The sequence below is a fragment of the Pleurodeles waltl genome, chromosome 3_1 (assembly GCF_031143425.1).
Source record: "Pleurodeles waltl isolate 20211129_DDA chromosome 3_1, aPleWal1.hap1.20221129, whole genome shotgun sequence".
NCBI lineage: Eukaryota > Metazoa > Chordata > Amphibia > Caudata > Salamandridae > Pleurodeles > Pleurodeles waltl.
Window position 1 is genome coordinate 1971474266 of NC_090440.1, and position 18992 is coordinate 1971493257.

Sequence of the window (18992 nt, forward strand, 5' to 3'; positions counted from 1 at the left end):
TCTTGGAATCTTAGTTTGCAGTTAGAGTCAGAATGTCTCGCTTCATGATGAATTGATGGTTGTTGGCTTATAGCCTGTTTCTTCCTGACTTATTGGCTATTGAATTAACCGCCTCATGTGTTGTACATTTTAGCAAATGATTTATTTTGGGCATTTGGGTTTCTGGTATATGTGATCATGGCGGCACTTGTGAACCTGAATGTTCCGGATTTGCGGATTTTATTATTTCCAATTTGTATACGTAGTAATTGTTTATTCGAGCACTTGGTGGCTCCTGATTGCTGAACCTCATGGCTTCGGGTTTGTAGAAACACTTGGCTCCTGGTTTATTGACCTGATATGAGATTTATATGGTTTCTGATTTGTTTCTTCTTGTGCTTCCCAAGTCCGTGCGTGAGAGTACCATCCACGTACCGATTTTTGTTTGCGTTCTGGGTCCTCTGTTCCTATTTATCCCTTTATTAAATCAGGACTACAAGTACCAGAAAGCAAGCTAAAAATCTAGAATGTATAATTCACTAGCTATTGAACCTAAAACGCGAGAACCGTGTGTTTGTGGACTAGATAACTCCTGGTTACACGTGGCCCACTCTGTAGTCCGTGTTGCAGCGCTGGCCTCCTGCCCTTTGCCGGTCATGCAGGCCGCTCTTCGGTACAAGCGTCCAACAGTATTTCCTCATTGACAGATGTTCGTCCCTAAAAGGTGAGCGTCTTACCCTTAAATGCTGTCCGTAATACTGGTGCATTTTTTCATGACAGGCCAACAGCCCCCAGGATCTGAGACTCTACTATGAAAAGAACAAGAATTTGCTTCCCAGGTGAGCAGGTGATGTTGGTCGTGGGACTGGATGTGCATGGCGCGTCACCTATGCGAAGGGGACTGTTTCGCGGCTAGCGCTTTAACCACGGCAGCTGCTCTTCGTCCGATAGTGCAGTGCTTTCCCTGTCTATTTACCGCTGCAAAATAGTCTGTTCCCCCCGCCTTTTCTGAGACTGGCACGAGGCAGAGAGACGTGGATGACACCTGCAGCGTTTACCATCCTGTGTTTTCTCACCTGGTTCCCAGCATCCCTCGCGAGACGTCTGCGTCCCTGACGGACCTGCTGTTGGGCCTGCTGCAGAGAAACCAGAAGGACCGCTTGGACTTTGGTGAGTGGCACTTGCACAGAACGGATCTGATCAGTGAGACTGAGTGATTGATTTTACCGGTTGTAAACTGTTGCTGTTAAATGGCTATTTGGCGCTACGAGAGCACATATGGAGAGACAGCTGTTCTTGCTGAGTACCTAAAAGCATATGTATGTATTTAAAAGGCATATGTTCCCAGATATGATTTTCAAGCTTTCATAAACTGAATGCTTGAACGCTAAATACGCAAAAAAAATAAAAAATCTGCTGTTTTCATTGTTTCTGTAATTGGGGCTTACTGCTCACCCTGATCACACCTGTTCTTAAATGCACATAATGCATAGTGATGTAATAAAAAAAACATGCTCACACAAGCAAACCTTTCATCTGCATGTAAGAGTAACAGGCTGGGGCTGACTTTAAAAGTGCAGTTTATAAAGGATGCATTTGGCAAACCCTTTAAACAAATGATATTTTTTTTTTTTTTACTTGAATAGGGATTCCCTGCATGTTGCATGTATGGGGGGGAGGCGTTGTTGGGAGGGAGGGAGGGATTTGCAGGCATCAGAAAGGTTGGCGAGGTGGTAAAGCTTAGGGGCAGGCTGTGACATCACACTTGGTTTTGAGAAGAAATATATTGGAATATAGATGCCAAAAAGCAGGGCCAAGAGAGTTTTTGAAGGGTCCTTGCTTCACGAGACCTTATATGAGGTCTAGATGATTTCTGAATTATTATGATGCTTTCAAGGTCCTTGCATGAGGGTATCATCCACATACAGTTTTTGTTTGCATTCTGTGTCCTGTGTATCCAGTTATAAAATCAGGACTGCAAGTATCAGAATGCAAGTTAAAAATCGAAACTAATAATCACTGACTAATAATCACTAGTCCTTAAACCTCAGACGTGAGAGCTGTCGGGTTTGTGGAACAGGTGACTCGTTTCCGTATCCTGGAGTTAAAGATGTAGGATACTAGTTGACCAATTGTGTAATCTATACTCCAGCTGCTGCCCTTTGACAGTCGCGCAGGCCGGCCTTAGCTGCAGGATTTCAACAATATTTCCTAATTTCACTGGAAAATGCAGGCCAAAAAAACAGTCTGGAGTGTTTTTGAAGGTTCTTGCTTCATGACACCTGACTCTGCCTGACTAGAAATGTCACACCAGAACGAAATACTACACACAAACATCAGCAAAGCACAATTTAGTGTCTTTGGCACTTTAGGCAGAGAGTACTGCTATCTGCTATATCTCCCTGGTCCCTCTCCACCCTTGTGGTCTAGGCAGTTCTGCCCTGGGATTAGGGCAATAGAGTGAGTACGGCTCAGGTGCAGATCTCTTTCTTAAGGTTTTTCTCTCACAGTTCAGTAGTTTTAGTTAAAAATGTAATAGTTCAGTTGCTCATTTTTTACCACCAATCTTCTAGGAAGGGCAAGTAATCAGTTTCCTCCAACAACCGCTTCTGGGTAGGCTATAGGTCTGTAGGTATACAGATCGCTTTCTGCAATTGTCCTCTTCTGGAGGCCCTATCAGCACCTGAGACCTGCAGCACCTTGCTTATCTTGGTCAGTCACTGCTCCTACACGGTTAACAGGCTTCTTCCCTCCCTGCAAATGCAAATTGGTTTCTAGGTGCTTAAGGACTGCAGTTCAACCGTCCCAACTAGGGGTCAAATCAGGTGAAGTCCCCTCACCTCTGAGAAGCCGGCCTCCAGCAGACACAATCTCTGATTTCACAGCAGCCCCCTGCGTACACTGTGAGGCAGTTTGGCCAAGATTTTTGGAAAATAATTAGAACATCCTGTAAGGCACTGCAGTCTCATCTTTACACAGCAAAAAAGGAGATTTGTATCCACTGTCTGCACTTTCAGAAGCAGCTTGGGTTGGTTCTCCTCTCAAGGCTGCTTTCCAGACAGAGCCTTTGTGTAGAGGGATGCTTCTCATTGCAAGTTTGCCTTCAACCAAGATTACCCACACCAGAGGCACAAAGAAGTGTGAGATTTCTGCATCTGGCTGTCATCAGCCAACTGAAAGTTTTATCCTGGAAAGATAAAATGTTGGTCCTCACTTAAAGGATCCCCCTTCACCTTGCAAAACAGAGTCTGGAGTCCCGCCCTCACCCCTAAAATACATCAAATGGCAGTTCAGGAAGATAAATCAGCAGCTCCTTGTTCAGCCACAGGACTAATTTAATTTCTGTAAGAGCCTTCTCTTCTTGTCCCTCACTTTAATATCTAAGTCTCCTCCGAGTTTCAGAAATGTCAGCAGTACACTTCCACTGTCTGAGAAAACAACTTCACCTCAGTTTTATGGAAAAGGCCAGGCAAGGTGTATCCAAAATGATCCCACAGGCCTCCATTACTCTGGTTCCCCCACACTCTATGCATGTACCTTGCAGGCTAGACACACACACACACACACACACACAGTATACTAGCATATTAGCGCTAAGGTAAGCACCTCCACTCTAGTGACACATAAAAAGGTGTGGTTACAATTTTGGATTCACAGAACACGGCTCGCCATGTGCTAAACCCATGACAGGGACAGTAGTCCACTGTTTGACAATGACTGCACACTTGGTGCGCCCCTGCAGGTCACAGCAGAACCTCAAGACCTTACTTATGTCAAGGGATAGGCCTAGGCATCTGCGCACATGCTAGATTACAGTGATGCTAGTACTAAATCGAAAAGAGGTATACCAGATACTTGCAGTCATGCTCTCTGGGCAGGGGAAGATGACTTTACACCATGCAGGGGACTTTTCCATCCCAACAGTGCGTATTATGGCATCTGACAGGACTCCATACAGAGTCCAAATTATGTAGCATAACGAGTCAATAAGCCCAATGCAGGAATTAACCCTTCTTGTGCTCTTCGTGCTACTTCTGATAATATTTGCAGAGTGTGAATATCTTGTACACTATTTGAATGGTTCCTCCTTCTAGTACCCAAATATTGTAACTAATCATCTGTCTTTCAGGGATGTCATAAAAACCTGGTTTCTCTCCATCTTTTGATCAGCTCTCATTTACCATAACCCCCAGTGCCATGACACTGCTTTTTGGGGTGTCAGTTGTGCTTTGTAAATTTTATAACGCTGTACTGCATCCTTAGATGAGCGTGACTGGGGATTAGCTCCAGTTGGGGTGTGCCACACCCTGCAGGTTCTTTGAAATCCCTCTCATCCTGGCTTACAGCTGGTCTCAATACCTAGTGAACTTAAATCTTTTACTGCATACCCGTTGTTCATGTATGATTTTGGTCTGTGTCGGGACATGGTGTGCTGTGTCAGAGTTACTGTAGCAGGTTTTGGATTTGCAGAATTCCTCTTTGGTAAAATGGTCACACTTTTCCAAAGGCTAAAGGGCAGATTTAATTGTGCTGTTTCAGTAGAGGGACCTCTCTTGAACAGTGCAAGTTTTAGGGTCTTTGAATTGGGCATCTAAAAAGTGCCTGATTGAGAGAAGGGGAATCTGAAGACCAGGTGTGCCTCAGTCCTCTGCATCGCTCCTGCGCTGCCCACCACTGGGCCTGGAACCTGCGGAGTAGGGTGACGGGGACGTTCAAGACTGCATCTCGTTCAGTCATGGCCTTTCTCAAAGACTTTCACCATCAGGATCAGTTTAGTGCTACTTGTGATTTCTTTCTAAATTCTGTGTGGGGGAGGGGCAGAAGAGAACTTGCTTCTATCTACCCTATCTGAAGGATGATACTGAGTGAGTGGCCTTTTCGGCTAGGGTGTGGCTTGTCTCACAAGTAATTTTCACCTGCTGTGAGATGGATCTACTAATCATCACAAATAGATGCCGTACTGGCTCCATAAATTAATGAATGGTTATACCAGCATACCCCAGTTCTGCATCAAAAAACGTTGTGGTAATCCTCTAAACGACTCTCCTGACATACGTTCCGGTGCCATAGATTGGTTGCTATCATTTCTTTTCCGGTTGGTAAGTAGATTAGGGTGTTGGACAAAGTGTGTGTTGCTTACCTTTTGTGGGTGGCACAGACCCAGATTGTGGTCCTCTTGAAAGTCTAAACCTTCCTGGTAAACCATAAGGTCACGTTTGAGTCCTTGGGCGAGTTCCATACTGCGTCCTTGGGCGCTCCGTAGACGCCCCGCCTGCAGCTACCACCATTCCTTGTTGGAAGGTAAGAAGGTGTTTGTGGTAAGGAAGGGATGGGGATAGCTCACTGATCAAGTTCACCTGAGCCTCAAAGGTCATCACTTGTCCATCTGCGAGGGACCCTGAATGATATTGCCCCTTTCTCTTCCAGGGGATCCTCATCAATAGTCATAAACATTGAATATTCCCGCCCTTGTGCGGGGACCCCGGAGCATATATATAAAATACATACATATTATCATGTGTAAAACAGCAATGCAGGCTATAATCATAAATAGGCTAAAATGCTTTATTTCTATGCAAGTTTTTTTTTTTTTTTTTTTTTTTTATATTATAAAATCACAATAGATCATAAATATCTACCTAAGCCCCCAAAAACTGGACTTAGGGAAGTAAACAGCAGTAAATAGCAGAGAAAAATAGAAAAAACTACATTGAAAAACAATGAAGCATTCTTAGCCAATAGGCTGCATGCAGGTTAACACAGGAGAACCATAAAAACTTTGGCACCGTGCCTTTAAGACCCTGAGCACCTCCAGTATCCCACCATGCCTCAGGGGTGAAGGGAAGGTGACAGTTGGTTCACAGTTAGGTCAGTTCTTTTTTCCGGCTTCTTCTGAGAGGATCCTGGAGCATTGAGCTCTCAGTTTTTCTGAGTTTTTCTTCAGAAAAATCCTTAAAAATAGTGTTTTTCCTGTTTACTCGACAGATAACATCTTTTGTCTGAGTTTGGAAGTTTTTTTATACAGAAAATGCCATCTCTTTTTGTAAAATGTCCTTCTTGTGGGAAGAAGAAAGCCCAGTCAGACCCACACTCTCTGTGTATTGTCTGCCTGCCACAGAGTCACTGTCCTGACACCTGCAAGTATTGTAAGAACATGTCAAGGAGGACTCTCAAAGACAGAGAGAAGATCAGGCTACATGGGCTTCAGGAGAGGAAAAAGTCAACATCCTCTTCACTTCCCAGACCTACAGCAGAAGGAATGGCCCGATCGACGTCGACAGGTAGGATTGTGCCTGTTTGTTCTCCATCGACGTCATTGGCACCACCGTCTCACCGGCATAGATCGCCGTCGACGGCGACCAGACCGACGTCGAGGGACAAAACGTCGAAGCATGGACACAGGGGTACATCTCCGTCGACGGCAGGCCACCGTTCGGCGTCGAGCCATCTCCGGCGCTCCCGTTCGCCGTCGAGAACGTCTCACCCCTTGGCGTCGAAGGACACGACACCAAAAACACCTCGACGGCATGAACATCCGCCGTCGACCACTCGCCACTCAACGTCGAGACACACGACGGCGAGTAGGTCCAGGTCCCGCGATAGGCGATCGGCGTCAAGACACTCGACGGCAAGACCTCCGACGTCAAGACCTTCGACGTCGAGAACAGATCAGCCATCGCAACCTTCGACGTCGAGGATGCAATCGACGTCGACACAACCTTCAGCTGTGTCACAGGCAGTAGAGCCAGCGGACAAAGCTCCCTCACCGGTGGTCTCTATAAGGAGTGCATCATCCCATTCCAGAGCATCGGGGCATGTTTCTCCCATCACTCTATCACCCAGATGGTTAGAGAGCCTGAATAGACCGGCAGCATCCCCGGATTCACAATACTCTAGGATGTATTCTCCTACTGCCTCATTACCGAGAACGCCATCGCCTACAGCTAGAGCAGGACGGGCTCGTTCTGCTTCTCGTCAGCAGACCACAAGACCTGCACACTCTGCTACAGCCTCTCGGAGCAGGTCCCGTTCCCGAAGGAGAACCAGGTCACGAACACCACGCAGAAGATCACCTTCTTGGTCTTCTTCAGGATCGTCTGTTGGGCGCTACTCCCCCACACTCACAGATTCTCCACCTGCTAGGATTTCCCCGGTGGATGATATCACCACTTTTAATGAGGTTCTTCTAAGGGGAGCGCAGAAGCTAAATATTGAGGTACCGGAGCCGGCCACCTCATCCTCAGTTATCTTTGAGACCCTACAACACAGATCAGTCTCGAGAAAACTGCTGCCACTAGTACCGGGTTTGCTGCAACCGACTATGGACACTTTTCTGTCTCCAGCCACTCTCAAGTCTGCCCCGGCTAGGATTCAAAAGAAATACAAAGCTCCGGAACAAGATCCTTTATTCCTGCGGAAGGATCCGCCACCGGACTCTGTGATCTTAGCCGCAGCCAGAAAAACACACTCTGTGGCATCATCTTCCACAGTCCCCCCGGATAAGGAGAGCAGACACCTAGACTCTCTGGGGAGAAAGATGTGCGGTACGGCGGCATCTGCTATGAAGGTCTCCAGCGCCTCAGCACTTCTGGGCAGATATGACCGCTCTCTGTGGGACTCACTCCACAGATTTACAGAAAAGTTGCCCAGGGAAGATAGACAGGACTTCCAGGAAATCTTGCAGGAAGGGGGCCTAGTATCTAACCAGGTCATCAGCGCGGCGGCGGACGGGGCGGATTTGGCTGCGCATCGGTATGCGCACGGAATCTGCGCTAGGAGGTCTTCCTGGCTACGGCTCACGGGTCTGAAACAGGAAGCACAGCAGCGCATTTTGAACCTCCCATTCAGCGGGAGTTCGTTGTTCGGTACCCACGCGGATGAAGAGATGGCCCGAATGAAAACGGAAGTCGACACGATGAGGGCAGTGGGCCTGGAACGTAAAAAAGACTTCAGGCGGAGGTACAGGCCGTATGACAGACGACCATTCCAGCAGAGGGTTCAAACCCCTCACTGGTCTCAGAGGCCACAACAACGACAGGGACGTCCCCTGTTTCAGGCACGTAGACCCACAAGAGACCGAGGGTCAAGTAGACCTCAACAGTCTACAGCAAATACACCATCAAAGCAATGAGGCATTGCTTCCCTCAGCACTGTGCACCACTCCGGTGGGGGGAAGTGTTACGCATCATCTTCGCGAGTGGCACTCCATCACAAAAGACAAATGGGTGCTCAATATTGTCGAACATGGCTATTCTCTCCTTTTCAAAAAACCTCCTCCACACTTGCCGCCAGCAAGGTGTTTTCCTTCTCATCTCAGCCTGCTACGCAAGGAAGTTCTCGCACTCCTACAAAAGAAAGCTGTAGAAAAGGTTCCTCCGGCACAAAAAGGAAAAGGGGTGTACTCCCGTTACTTTCTGGTGGCGAAAAAAGGTCAACAGGGCCTCTTCAGGCCAATTCTGGACTTACGGCTCCTGAACAAGTACATAAGAAAACAAAAGTTCAGGATGCTAGCCCTTCACCAGATTGTCCCGCAACTGCATCAGGGAGACTGGATGTGCTCCATCGACCTACAGGATGCATATTTTCACATCCCAATAGCAACCAAACATCGGAAATTTTTACGTTTCCAGATAGCGTCACAGCACTACCAATTCAGAGTCCTTCCATTCGGCCTGAAGTCTGCACCCCGAGTCTTTTCAAAATGTGTAGCAGTGGTAGCGGCACACCTTCGAAGACAAAAAATATTCGTCTACCCCTACCTGGACGACTGGCTAGTGAAGGCCTCATCTCCGGATCAGGCGAGAAAACATCGAGATATCGTTCTAAGAACTTTCGAGTCTCTAGGTCTTCAAATCAACCACGACAAGTCAACCTTGATTCCAACACAAAACCTCCACTACCTGGGAGCGATACTAAACACAGAGCTCCAAAGAGTGTATCCTTCGGAGGAACGACTTTTATCAATCCACAGGAAGTGTCAACAACTATTAACAGCCGATGCACCTACAGCTCGTCAGGTGACATCGCTTCTGGGCTCCATGGCTTCATGCATCTTCATTGTCCCGAATGCCAGGCTACGCATGAGGCCCCTTCAGGAGGCATTAGAGAACAATTGGAGCCAAAAGACTGGTCACTGGGAGGACAGAGTTCGACTACCAGCAGTGGCTTTTCAATCACTACAATGGTGGATGCACAGACCTCACCTGTCGATAGGTTCTCCGTTTCACCAGACAATTCCAGTCGACACTCTGGTAACGGATGCGTCTCTTCAGGGTTGGGGTGCTCATCTGGGTTCCTTCCAAGCTCAGGGTCTGTGGTCCGACAAGGAAAAGAACTATCACATAAATCTACTGGAACTCAGAGCAGTCCATCTGGCTCTCAAATCTTTCTCTCCATTGGTTCAGGGGAAATCTATCCTAATTCAGACAGACAATACAACCACAATGTATTACCTGAACAAACAGGGGGGAACAAGATCACTACCTCTGTCTCGACAATCCCAAACGATATGGCATTGGCTCCTGGCCAGGGGAATGTCTATCACAGCGGTACACCTGCCAGGTCAGCAAAACGTAGAGGCAGATTTCCTGAGCAGACATCTGGAAGACGCGCACGACTGGGTCCTACACGACGAAGTCGTCGAGGACATCTTCGGTCAATGGGGTCGACCCCAGTTGGATCTCTTTGCAGACGAAACAAACAAGAAATGCCCAGACTTCGCATCCAGGTTCTGCCGTCCGGGATCTCAAGGGAATGCCCTGTTGATCAACTGGTCAGGGACATTTCTCTACGCCTTTCCACCGATTCCCCTCATACCGGCAGTAATCAACAAATTTTACAACTCCAGAACCAGAATGATTCTGATAGCGCCACAATGGCCCCGCCAATTCTGGTACACGGACCTACTCAACTTATCGGAAAGACCTCACAGGAGGTTGCCGTGCAGACCGGATCTCCTGAGCAGAATGGAAGGCAGAATCCTACATCCCAACCTTCCCTCTCTGAGCTTGACAGCATGGCTCCTGAATTCCTACAGTATGGGCACCTAGGGCTCTCACAGGAGTGCATGAGCATCTTGAAAGAGTCAAAACGACCTTCCACGCGGCGTTCTTACGCTTTTAAGTGGAAGAGATTTTACATCTGGTGCTCTCAACAAGGTATAAATCCCATACGAGCTCAGGAGGACGTCATACTGTCCTATTTACTTCATCTGGCGAAGTCTGGTCTGCAGGTATCTTCTATTAAGGTTCATTTGTCTGCAATTACAGCGTATCGTAAGTCGCCTTCTCAGGAATCCTTCTTTACGATACCTGTAGTCAAGGATTTTTTAGAAGGCTTGAAAAAGGTTTTTCCTCCCATTCGGAGACCTTCTCCCCCATGGGAACTGAATGTAGTCCTGTCAAAACTTATGGGCCCTCCTTTTGAACCTATCCACAAGGCCTCTTTACAGCACCTTACGTGGAAGACGGCTTTTTTGGTGGCCATTACTTCAGCGAGGAGGGTCAGCGAAATTCAGGCTCTGTCTTGCAGAGAACCGTACACGGTTTTTCACGATAATAGAGTGGTTCTGCGAACTCACCCATCTTTCCTTCCGAAGGTGGTGTCAGAATTCCATATCAATCAGACTATATCTTTACCGACTTTCTTTCCCAAGCCGGAGACTCCGGCTGAGAAAGCATTGCACTCTTTAGACTTGAAAAGAGTGCTGAAATTCTATTTGGACAAAACAAAACCGATTAGACATTCTAACCATTTGTTTCTAAATTATGGTCATTTAAGAACAGGAGAGGCAGCGTCTAAACGAACGATATCAAGATGGATTGTGTCTTGTATTGTTAACTCTTACCAACTGGCTAATAAGAGATTACTGGCTAGGCCAAAAGCGCATTCCACAAGGGGAAAAGCGGCTACTGCTGCCCTCCTTAACAATGTACCAATTTCCGAGATTTGTAAGGCTGCTACATGGAAGTCTGTGCATACCTTTACTAAGCATTACTGTTTAGACTCGGATGCAAGAGCGGATGCCCAGGTGGGGCAGGCCTCTCTTAGAAATCTATTTGCATGAATATATATCTTTTCCTGCACTTCTTTCAGACAGTCCGCAGAGTTTAGGGATGGGCTTGCTAATCTATTCAATGTTTATGACTATTGATGAGGATCCCCTGGAAGAGAAGGATAAGTTACTTACCTGTAAATCCTAGTTCTCTTCCAGGGGTATCCTCATCAAAGTCATAAACAACCCACCCTCCTCCCCGGACTCAAGTCTCCTGGAAGTGCAGGACAGATTATCTTTCTGATCAGTTACACAGATTGTCACCGTAAAAAAGTACTGACCTAACTGTGAACCAACTGTCACCTTCCCTTCACCCCTGAGGCATGGTGGGATACTGGAGGTGCTCAGGGTCTTAAAGGCACGGTGCCAAAGTTTTTATGGTTCTCCTGTGTTAACCTGCATGCAGCCTATTGGCTAAGAATGCTTCATTGTTTTTCAATGTAGTTTTTTCTATTTTTCTCTGCTATTTACTGCTGTTTACTTCCCTAAGTCCAGTTTTTGGGGGCTTAGGTAGATATTTATGATCTATTGTGATTTTATAATATAAAAAAAAAAAAAAAAAAAACTTGCATAGAAATAAAGCATTTTAGCCTATTTATGATTATAGCCTGCATTGCTGTTTTACACATGATAATATGTATGTATTTTATATATATGCTCCGGGGTCCCCGCACAAGGGCGGGAATATTCAATGTTTATGACTTTGATGAGGATACCCCTGGAAGAGAACTAGGATTTACAGGTAAGTAACTTATCCTTACTCCTCCCAAAACAGCTGCTGTGTTCCAGGTCTAGGGATCATCTGAGGAACCTTTCGGAAATGAATAGTGTGTGTAACTTGACCCGGCTACGCAGACATTTGGCCTTGAATCTTCTATACAGTTGATAAGGCATACTATGTACTGCTGCCTGCTATTTATGATTCATTCACTGTTTATGTTTAGTGAAGTATGTGTTTCATTGTGTGAAGCTCTCCATCACCCCCGAGAATAGCGCTATACAAAAACAAATGATTGAATCCAGTCACAAGATACAAAAAACGGCTGTGGCCAGCAGAACCCCCCCCCCCATATAAATCTTGGCTGTTGTGAATATGGCCGGTATGCCGTCTTCTGGGATTTGCGGTGAACAGTGTCCGAGCGGCTCTTTCAGGCCTTGCTGATGTGATGCGACAACCTGCACAGAAAGTCCCGATGGTGCGGGCGCTTTCAGTGCAGCCAGATCGTTTTTAACGCGCTGAGAATCACCTAAGTGCATTCAGACGTTAGCTTACCGCGCAGGCTTACCCCTTATGCTCATGGTTTACCCCCTATTGACGTCGCTGCAGCACTGCTTGTGGCTTCAACTTGCGGTGAGAAATGTTCTCATATTAGGCCTCGCTGCACCGCCTCCAGGTTCATTTTGAGGTGCCATGGATTGTTTTCGAGGCCTCGTGCTGCCCTGTCGCAAAGGCAACTCGGTTACTTATGTAACAAGCATGTATCTGTTTAGCATAAGCAAGTAGCTGTAGTAAAGCACTCCTGCCTCCGAGGAGCATCAGATAATTATGTAGATAATTGCAACAGAACCATGAGACACGCGAGCTGCTGAAGTAGGAGAGAGAACCTGGCGTTAGACTGCGATACCGCCTATTTTCAGCTAAGAAACTGGAGCACTCCTATGTGCATCACCAGCAAGTAGGTCAGTAGGTTGCACACCACCTGCGGACATCTGCAAACTCCGTTGCAAATGCCGGAAGAGCTAAATCAACCTTTCTCCTAACGATGTGCATAACATTTCAATCGGTGACCGCAGCATCTGTTATCTTACAATGCCACTAAGATACAACAATGCAGTTGTAAGCAATATATAACAAGCATCTGCAATGCAACGGGTCTCGCATTTCTCCGAGTTAGAGCTGTTAGCAGTTGTAAACTCCCAAGGAGTTTCCTTGCCTCATTAAATGGAAAAAAACGAGCGCGATGGCGCTGCTAAAAAATGGAAATGGAAACGGTCTCGCGTTTGCTTGAGCTCGAGCAATTAGCATTGTAAACTCCTAACCGGACTTTTCTGCCACTTAAATTGAAAATGAAAATAAAACAGTTTCACATAACTAGCTGGACTTTTCTTGCCATATAAACTGAAAAGTAAAAGTTTCACATAAGCGAGCTGATGGCCGCCATCAGTTCAAAGCAGACACACAAACGGAAATAACAGTTCACACGTGGGGAAACCTATCAAAAGTGCAATTATCTACGTAGCCGGCAAAAGTGCAGTTAACTATGTAACAGGGTCGATATTATGCAAAGCGCTTGACTTCTGCCAAGCGAGATCGCGCTGCGAAAAAAGAGAAAAAGTAGTCTACAAACCGGACGGAAAACAGCGAGCCTCATATGTTTTCAGAACTTGGTCGCTGCGCTCGAGGAGGGCTAACCACCGGGAAAGGCATGACGTATGCATGCCTTCCACTAATGAAAGCAAGCAGATTTTAAAAGGCAAGCCCACGATCCAATGAAAGACACTGAAGTGACATGGGTGGGGCTGCGAGCCCCTTTTCTAACTGCGACAGCGTCTCGAAAGCGATACGCATGCGCTAGCACATGCTATCGCAGGCTCGACCCTAAAAACGTCTGCAATACTATTGATAATTATAGCACCTTCAATATTCATGTGAGGAGTGTGTTTTAAATCTATATCACGCATCTATATACAAAGTTCTGTTTACCTCCTTGATGGCTTGTCTTGCGAGTAGGTGTGCTTGTCTCTCAATATTCCCATTATTTCTAATCAGTGTGTTTGAGCCATCATCTCTTCAGAAGAGGGCCAGCTTGGAAGTCGAATTTTGACACCCAGAAGTGTGCTCTGTCATTGCTCTGTCTTGTTGTGAGGGATTATGCATACATCCACCGGACTAAGGCCCTTTCCCTGGGTGCTAGGGCAGTCAGTTGTTATTTAATAGTATATGCAGTGAGTAGTCTTTATGACCGACTATCCAGATGGCTGTGTCAGGCCAGCATAGCTTTTTCCAAGAGGTGGCAGTAGGTCTGGAATAAATCCATGCCCTGTTTTAGGTACAGTCTTTGCTCTTCCAGATGAGAGCTACTAATAGCCTTGAGGTAAAAAATAGAAAATAGGAGGTCGGCCATTCTCCAGCCTAGCTACACCTATCGAGAATGAACTGCCAACAGAGCTCTGATTGGTGATCAATTATTTTGTCTTTAAGCACAGTTAAATTTGTTTTTTTTCTTACCACAGTAACAACGTAGGGCTTATGTAAAACTGGGGTAAGGGACGAGTGCTAATGAGTGCTTAAGTAACCCTCCTCAATATGATATAACACATACACAGTTTAACACAGCAGTCGCACTCAAGCGCCATGTTTAGTGAGAGCCATATCCTTTAAATAGAATAGGACATGATTTGCATCCTTTGAAAATCTCCGTAATCACTCTTATTTTACTATTGAAGTGTTTTTCAAAAGACACAGGTGCCAGGAAGTATACAAAAAATGTACGAAGTCTGCTGTGAAATGGCTACCATTTTTTTAACGATTTTAGTGGCTTTGGGTGCAAAGAGGGACAACTGAACGGATTTGCAGCGGAAGGGTTTATAATCTTTAAAACTGTCCAAAGCCCAAGCATATTTTGAACACCACACAATGAAACCATGAATTTGTATTCCTAATCCACTGGAAAGGGGGTATACTGGTTGACTAAAAGACAAGTCCGGAAGTCAGATGCCAGGAGTTGATAAACACAGTTCAAAGAAAGACCAGTTACATCCTCAAGCAGTCACCGCTGCTAATGTTCACCTAACGAGGCTGTTGGTGTTGAGACTGTATTTAGCACTTTAGGTAGACCCCCATGGTGAGAGGGTGGTGGAGTACCTGATTTCGTAAGCTCATATTTCGTGGACATTTGTGATGGTCAAGATTTTCAGCTGGACTGGCACCTGTGTGACCATGGCCCACGTGTTACCACTAGGAGTGGGAAACTTGCATCTAAGGTTAGGGTTTAGTTGCACCTTCAATCCTCTGTTTATAGAAACATATGGCTTAGAGAGGTCTGAAGTCAAGGCAACCAGCCTCAGCCTTGACCACCACTACCCTATGATTTGAGCTGAAAGAATGATATATCCTCAATGTCTTAGGCTTGAAAGTAAACGAAACACACTGGCATAAAGGTAGTGTTGGTATGGCTTATGTTAGAGTGACCCTAACAACCCTGGAATGACGTCTTAAGGCCAACAGCCCCCTTGTTAAGCAATTTGCTATGGTTTGGTTCTGGCCAGCTGGGCTGCAAGGTTCTCATGGCACCTTGCTGTCTGTCTTCTACCCGATGACCCTTGTACAGGCCACAGTCTGCTAGACCTCTCGTCTGGTCTCGTCTGGTCTGGGGTCACCTCCTCTTTCTTTACTAGACTCTACAGCCTCCTCTTCGTTCTGGAGAGGCAGCAGCAGCAGAGTTCTCTCTGGTGTATTAAGCTGGTTCCATTGTTACAGGGAGACAACAATTTTGAAAGTCCCATTCCTGATAAAATGTCTCTCAAAGAATGCTATAACCCTATGCCAGGATTCTAGACGGATACAAACCAGTGTCTCAGAGGGCCCAGAATTAACTTACATTGGATTTACTGGGGGGAAAGTCAGTGCTAGACAAGTTAGGATGCCAGTTTCAAGAATTATAACACTAGCCAACCAATGAAGAGAGTATGTTGGCAAAGTTCCTTCCCCGGGTTTCACATTAACGGGAAAGAGCTTTTACTAATTATACAAAGGGTTGTGCATCATATGAGAATGTGGAAACTTACAGAGTGGCATCTCAGAGATTTTTAGGCAGGTCCCAGCAAAAGACAGAGCGGAATACCGCAGATGGCTACAGGGATGGATATTCAAGGAGGAGACAGCCCACGTAGGGTAAGCTGACTTTGGATAGACCTAGAAGCAGTTTACAAAAAAGCAAAGATGATTTTGGTCAGCCGTATGTTCTCTAGGATAACCTAGGTGCGGCAAGGACTGAATGTGGGTTCTTTATAGCCTGTTAAATGGACAGCTACTTTCTGCAAGAATTTACACAGAGTGTGATCCTCTATCGTGCTACAGTCATTGTTATGTCATCAAGATAATCAGCCACACAGTAAGCATGCGTGCCATCCACATACACGCAGGGGTAAGTGAAATATGCCAGCTGGTGGACTGCATTGATTTTACAGGAAGGAGGTTGCAGACTCTTCACCCAGAGGTACAAGTAAAAAAGGCTGGTACCCCTCACAATAATTTCTGCTGCCATCTGCCCAAAGCCAGGTGAGTGGGTAAGCATCCACTCTTTACGTAGGTGCAGGTACCCATAAAAGCAGCAGGATAGCGAGCACTCCTTGTCGAGTGTTAAAACTATGGGGCCTTCTCAGTGTACTCTCTGATTGGCAGACATACTTAAAAGGCAAACAGACCTGCTGGGCCAGCAAAAAAAAAAAGAAAATGAACAGTAACAGAATGCTTGTGATTTCCAGTAGGAGGACTTTCATCTCCGCAGCTGCAGAAGAGACTGCTAAAATATTCGCGGAAACAGGAGAGCACCTTAATAATTGATAATGGAGATGCAGCCATTTCCTCTGTCAGACCATTTTTTGTACCTAATAGGTAGCTCATTGATTTTATTTGTTGTCATTAGTGCCCCAGCTGGGTTTATGGCACAGGAGGAGGAAGAGGCGGCGGCAGTGAAGGGTGTGGGGATGAAGATCCATGTCATTGAATAATGTGGATGGAGCAGTATTTGCTTTCTGTTTAGATACTCCATGGAAGGGAACTCTGGCTACCGTGGTGTGCAGTACATAGAGGCGAGAAAGCCTGGAGCAGAAAAAGTGAGAACCGGCTGTGATATCCTTCTGGAAACATTTCTAAAGTATAATGGACAATAAACGTTATAAGAGTAGGATTAAACCTAGTCTGGGTGATTTTTAAAAGTAGTAGAAATATTCCAGCACTCCAGTATCCGCATTAGCAAAAACAATAGGTCGTGCACATAAGCTCTGTTGGCTTAGGCAGTGTCTTTTTTTGTTCTGTACAGCATCGCAGACTTGGCTATGCAGCTGCTACAACATTTTGTAGACGTGCATGTGGTCAACGCACATGCACGTGCATGCCTACAAAATTAGTTTTTTTATTTACCCATTCATGATGGATCGTTAAAGAAGAAAGTATTGCAAAAGTGCTCTTTTAAAATGTAGAATAAAAACATTTATTTAAAAAAAAAAAAAGAAATGTAACACGATGAGTGAGCTGTGGAAGCTAGTCGGTGAGTGGCTGAGGATAAAACAACATGGCAGGTGGACAGAAAAGCAACAAAGCGGACGGGGAGAAACAAGAGAGAGGGAGAGAACACAGTAGAGAGCAATGTTGAATGCAGGGCAGCGGAGAAGCACATGGGTGAGAGAAAGCAACACGAGTGCAGGTGAGAAGAGAAGCACATGGGTGAGAGACAGCAATATGGAAGGGGAGGGCAGCACACAAGAAAGACAGCTGAGAAACAAATGCACTCTTACGGAGTGATTATATCATAATGAAAAATTAATTCCCTCAAAGTAAGCGGAGGAAGCATAGAAGCAAACCAATCAGAGAGATGGTAAAGAGGTTATGCTTCATGGGAGGATAAACACAAGACAGACTTCAAACGAGTAATGCAATTGAATAGTAATAAAGTAAATAAAAGCGACAGTAAAGTCAACCAATGGTAAGGTCTGGGCTGAGTGCAAGCACTGGTATGTTGCAAGTCTTTGCATGTTTCTGATAAGCCCACAATATGTCTTCTGCAACCAGACAGCTTCAGATACCTAATAGGCTTGATATAAAATCTGGAAACAGGTGCAACCAAATAGGATGATTACCCTGAAAGAGGAATTTAAATTAACCCTCAAGTTAACAGAAGAGCCAAGTGGCCTCTCTTTAGTAGTGCCAGGATGTCCGTCTTATTTTATCGGATTAGTTTACGTCATTAGAGAGAGTACATCAATAAATCCTCCAGCTATAAATCCCCAGAGCCATCTCACAAACCAGCTTTTTAGTAACATTAGCCCCTCGTGGCATCAGAGTGTTTCACATTTACTTCCAGTTTCAAATTGATCACCAGTTTTAAACCTTGCGCTAATGAAGATAATAAGTCAAAGTCAGGTACTATTTGTCCCATTGTTTATCATCTCCTTAATTGGAGGACACCTGTTTCTCTTCTTGTCGTAAAACCTTTTCTTGATTCTTTTCTTCCAGTTATTAATCTGCCATTTCTCTTTCCCATCCTGTGGCCATAGTTCTATAAAAGTGGTCCAGCTCATATTTCTACAGTTCTGCAGGCTGGACTCTGCTTGTGTGGGGGACAGAAGCCTTCTTGATTGCTATTCTGGGCGACCTTCAGGAACCTTTTTATGCTGCCCTGGTATACCCCTTATGTTCTGGGACCTATAGGCTGGTTTCGAAACTGTACACCATAACAGTTTCACAGTCTCACAAGACTCACCACTAGAGGTATTCGGGCACCACAGTTAAATGCATTGCTTGTTTCTTACTGATCATGTCCATTCTCTTCTGCCTTACACAGTTGGTGTTCCTTAACACTCTGCCAGTTTTATGCTTTTGTTGCTCCTTTAGCCCCTCCTACCTATATTCATTTATTTATTTTATCTGCTATGGTTCTTAAGGGCTTGTCCTCCTTTGCACCCTCAGCAAATCTTCCCCCAGCCTTTCCTCTGGCCTAGTTCTTTTTTTTTTCCTCAGGTCTACACCCACCTCTGTGAAAATCCCTGAGTTTCAACCTTCAACACACTGCTGTCTGCTTGTTTTTCGTACAACAGCCATCAGCTCTTTTTTGTGTCCCCTCACAATGGCAGCTGTCAATGTGGAATGTAGTTTATTTGAAGCAAGCTAGCTGAAGTCCAGCCCACAATGTCAAAACAGTCTAAAACACAGGCTGAAAGCTACAGGCTTTTGATGCTG

General features: G+C 45.6%; 1 protein-coding gene across 1 annotated transcript in view; it reads left to right on the forward strand.

The window, feature by feature from the left end:
- ULK2 (unc-51 like autophagy activating kinase 2) overlaps positions 1-18992 on the forward strand; it is a 360264-nt gene that overhangs the window by 137011 nt on the left and 204261 nt on the right. Inside the window, exons 9-10 of the mRNA XM_069226356.1 lie at positions 760-818; positions 1067-1149. Of these exons, the coding sequence (XP_069082457.1) occupies positions 760-818; positions 1067-1149 (142 nt within the window). The remainder of the gene's footprint in view (positions 1-759; positions 819-1066; positions 1150-18992) is intronic.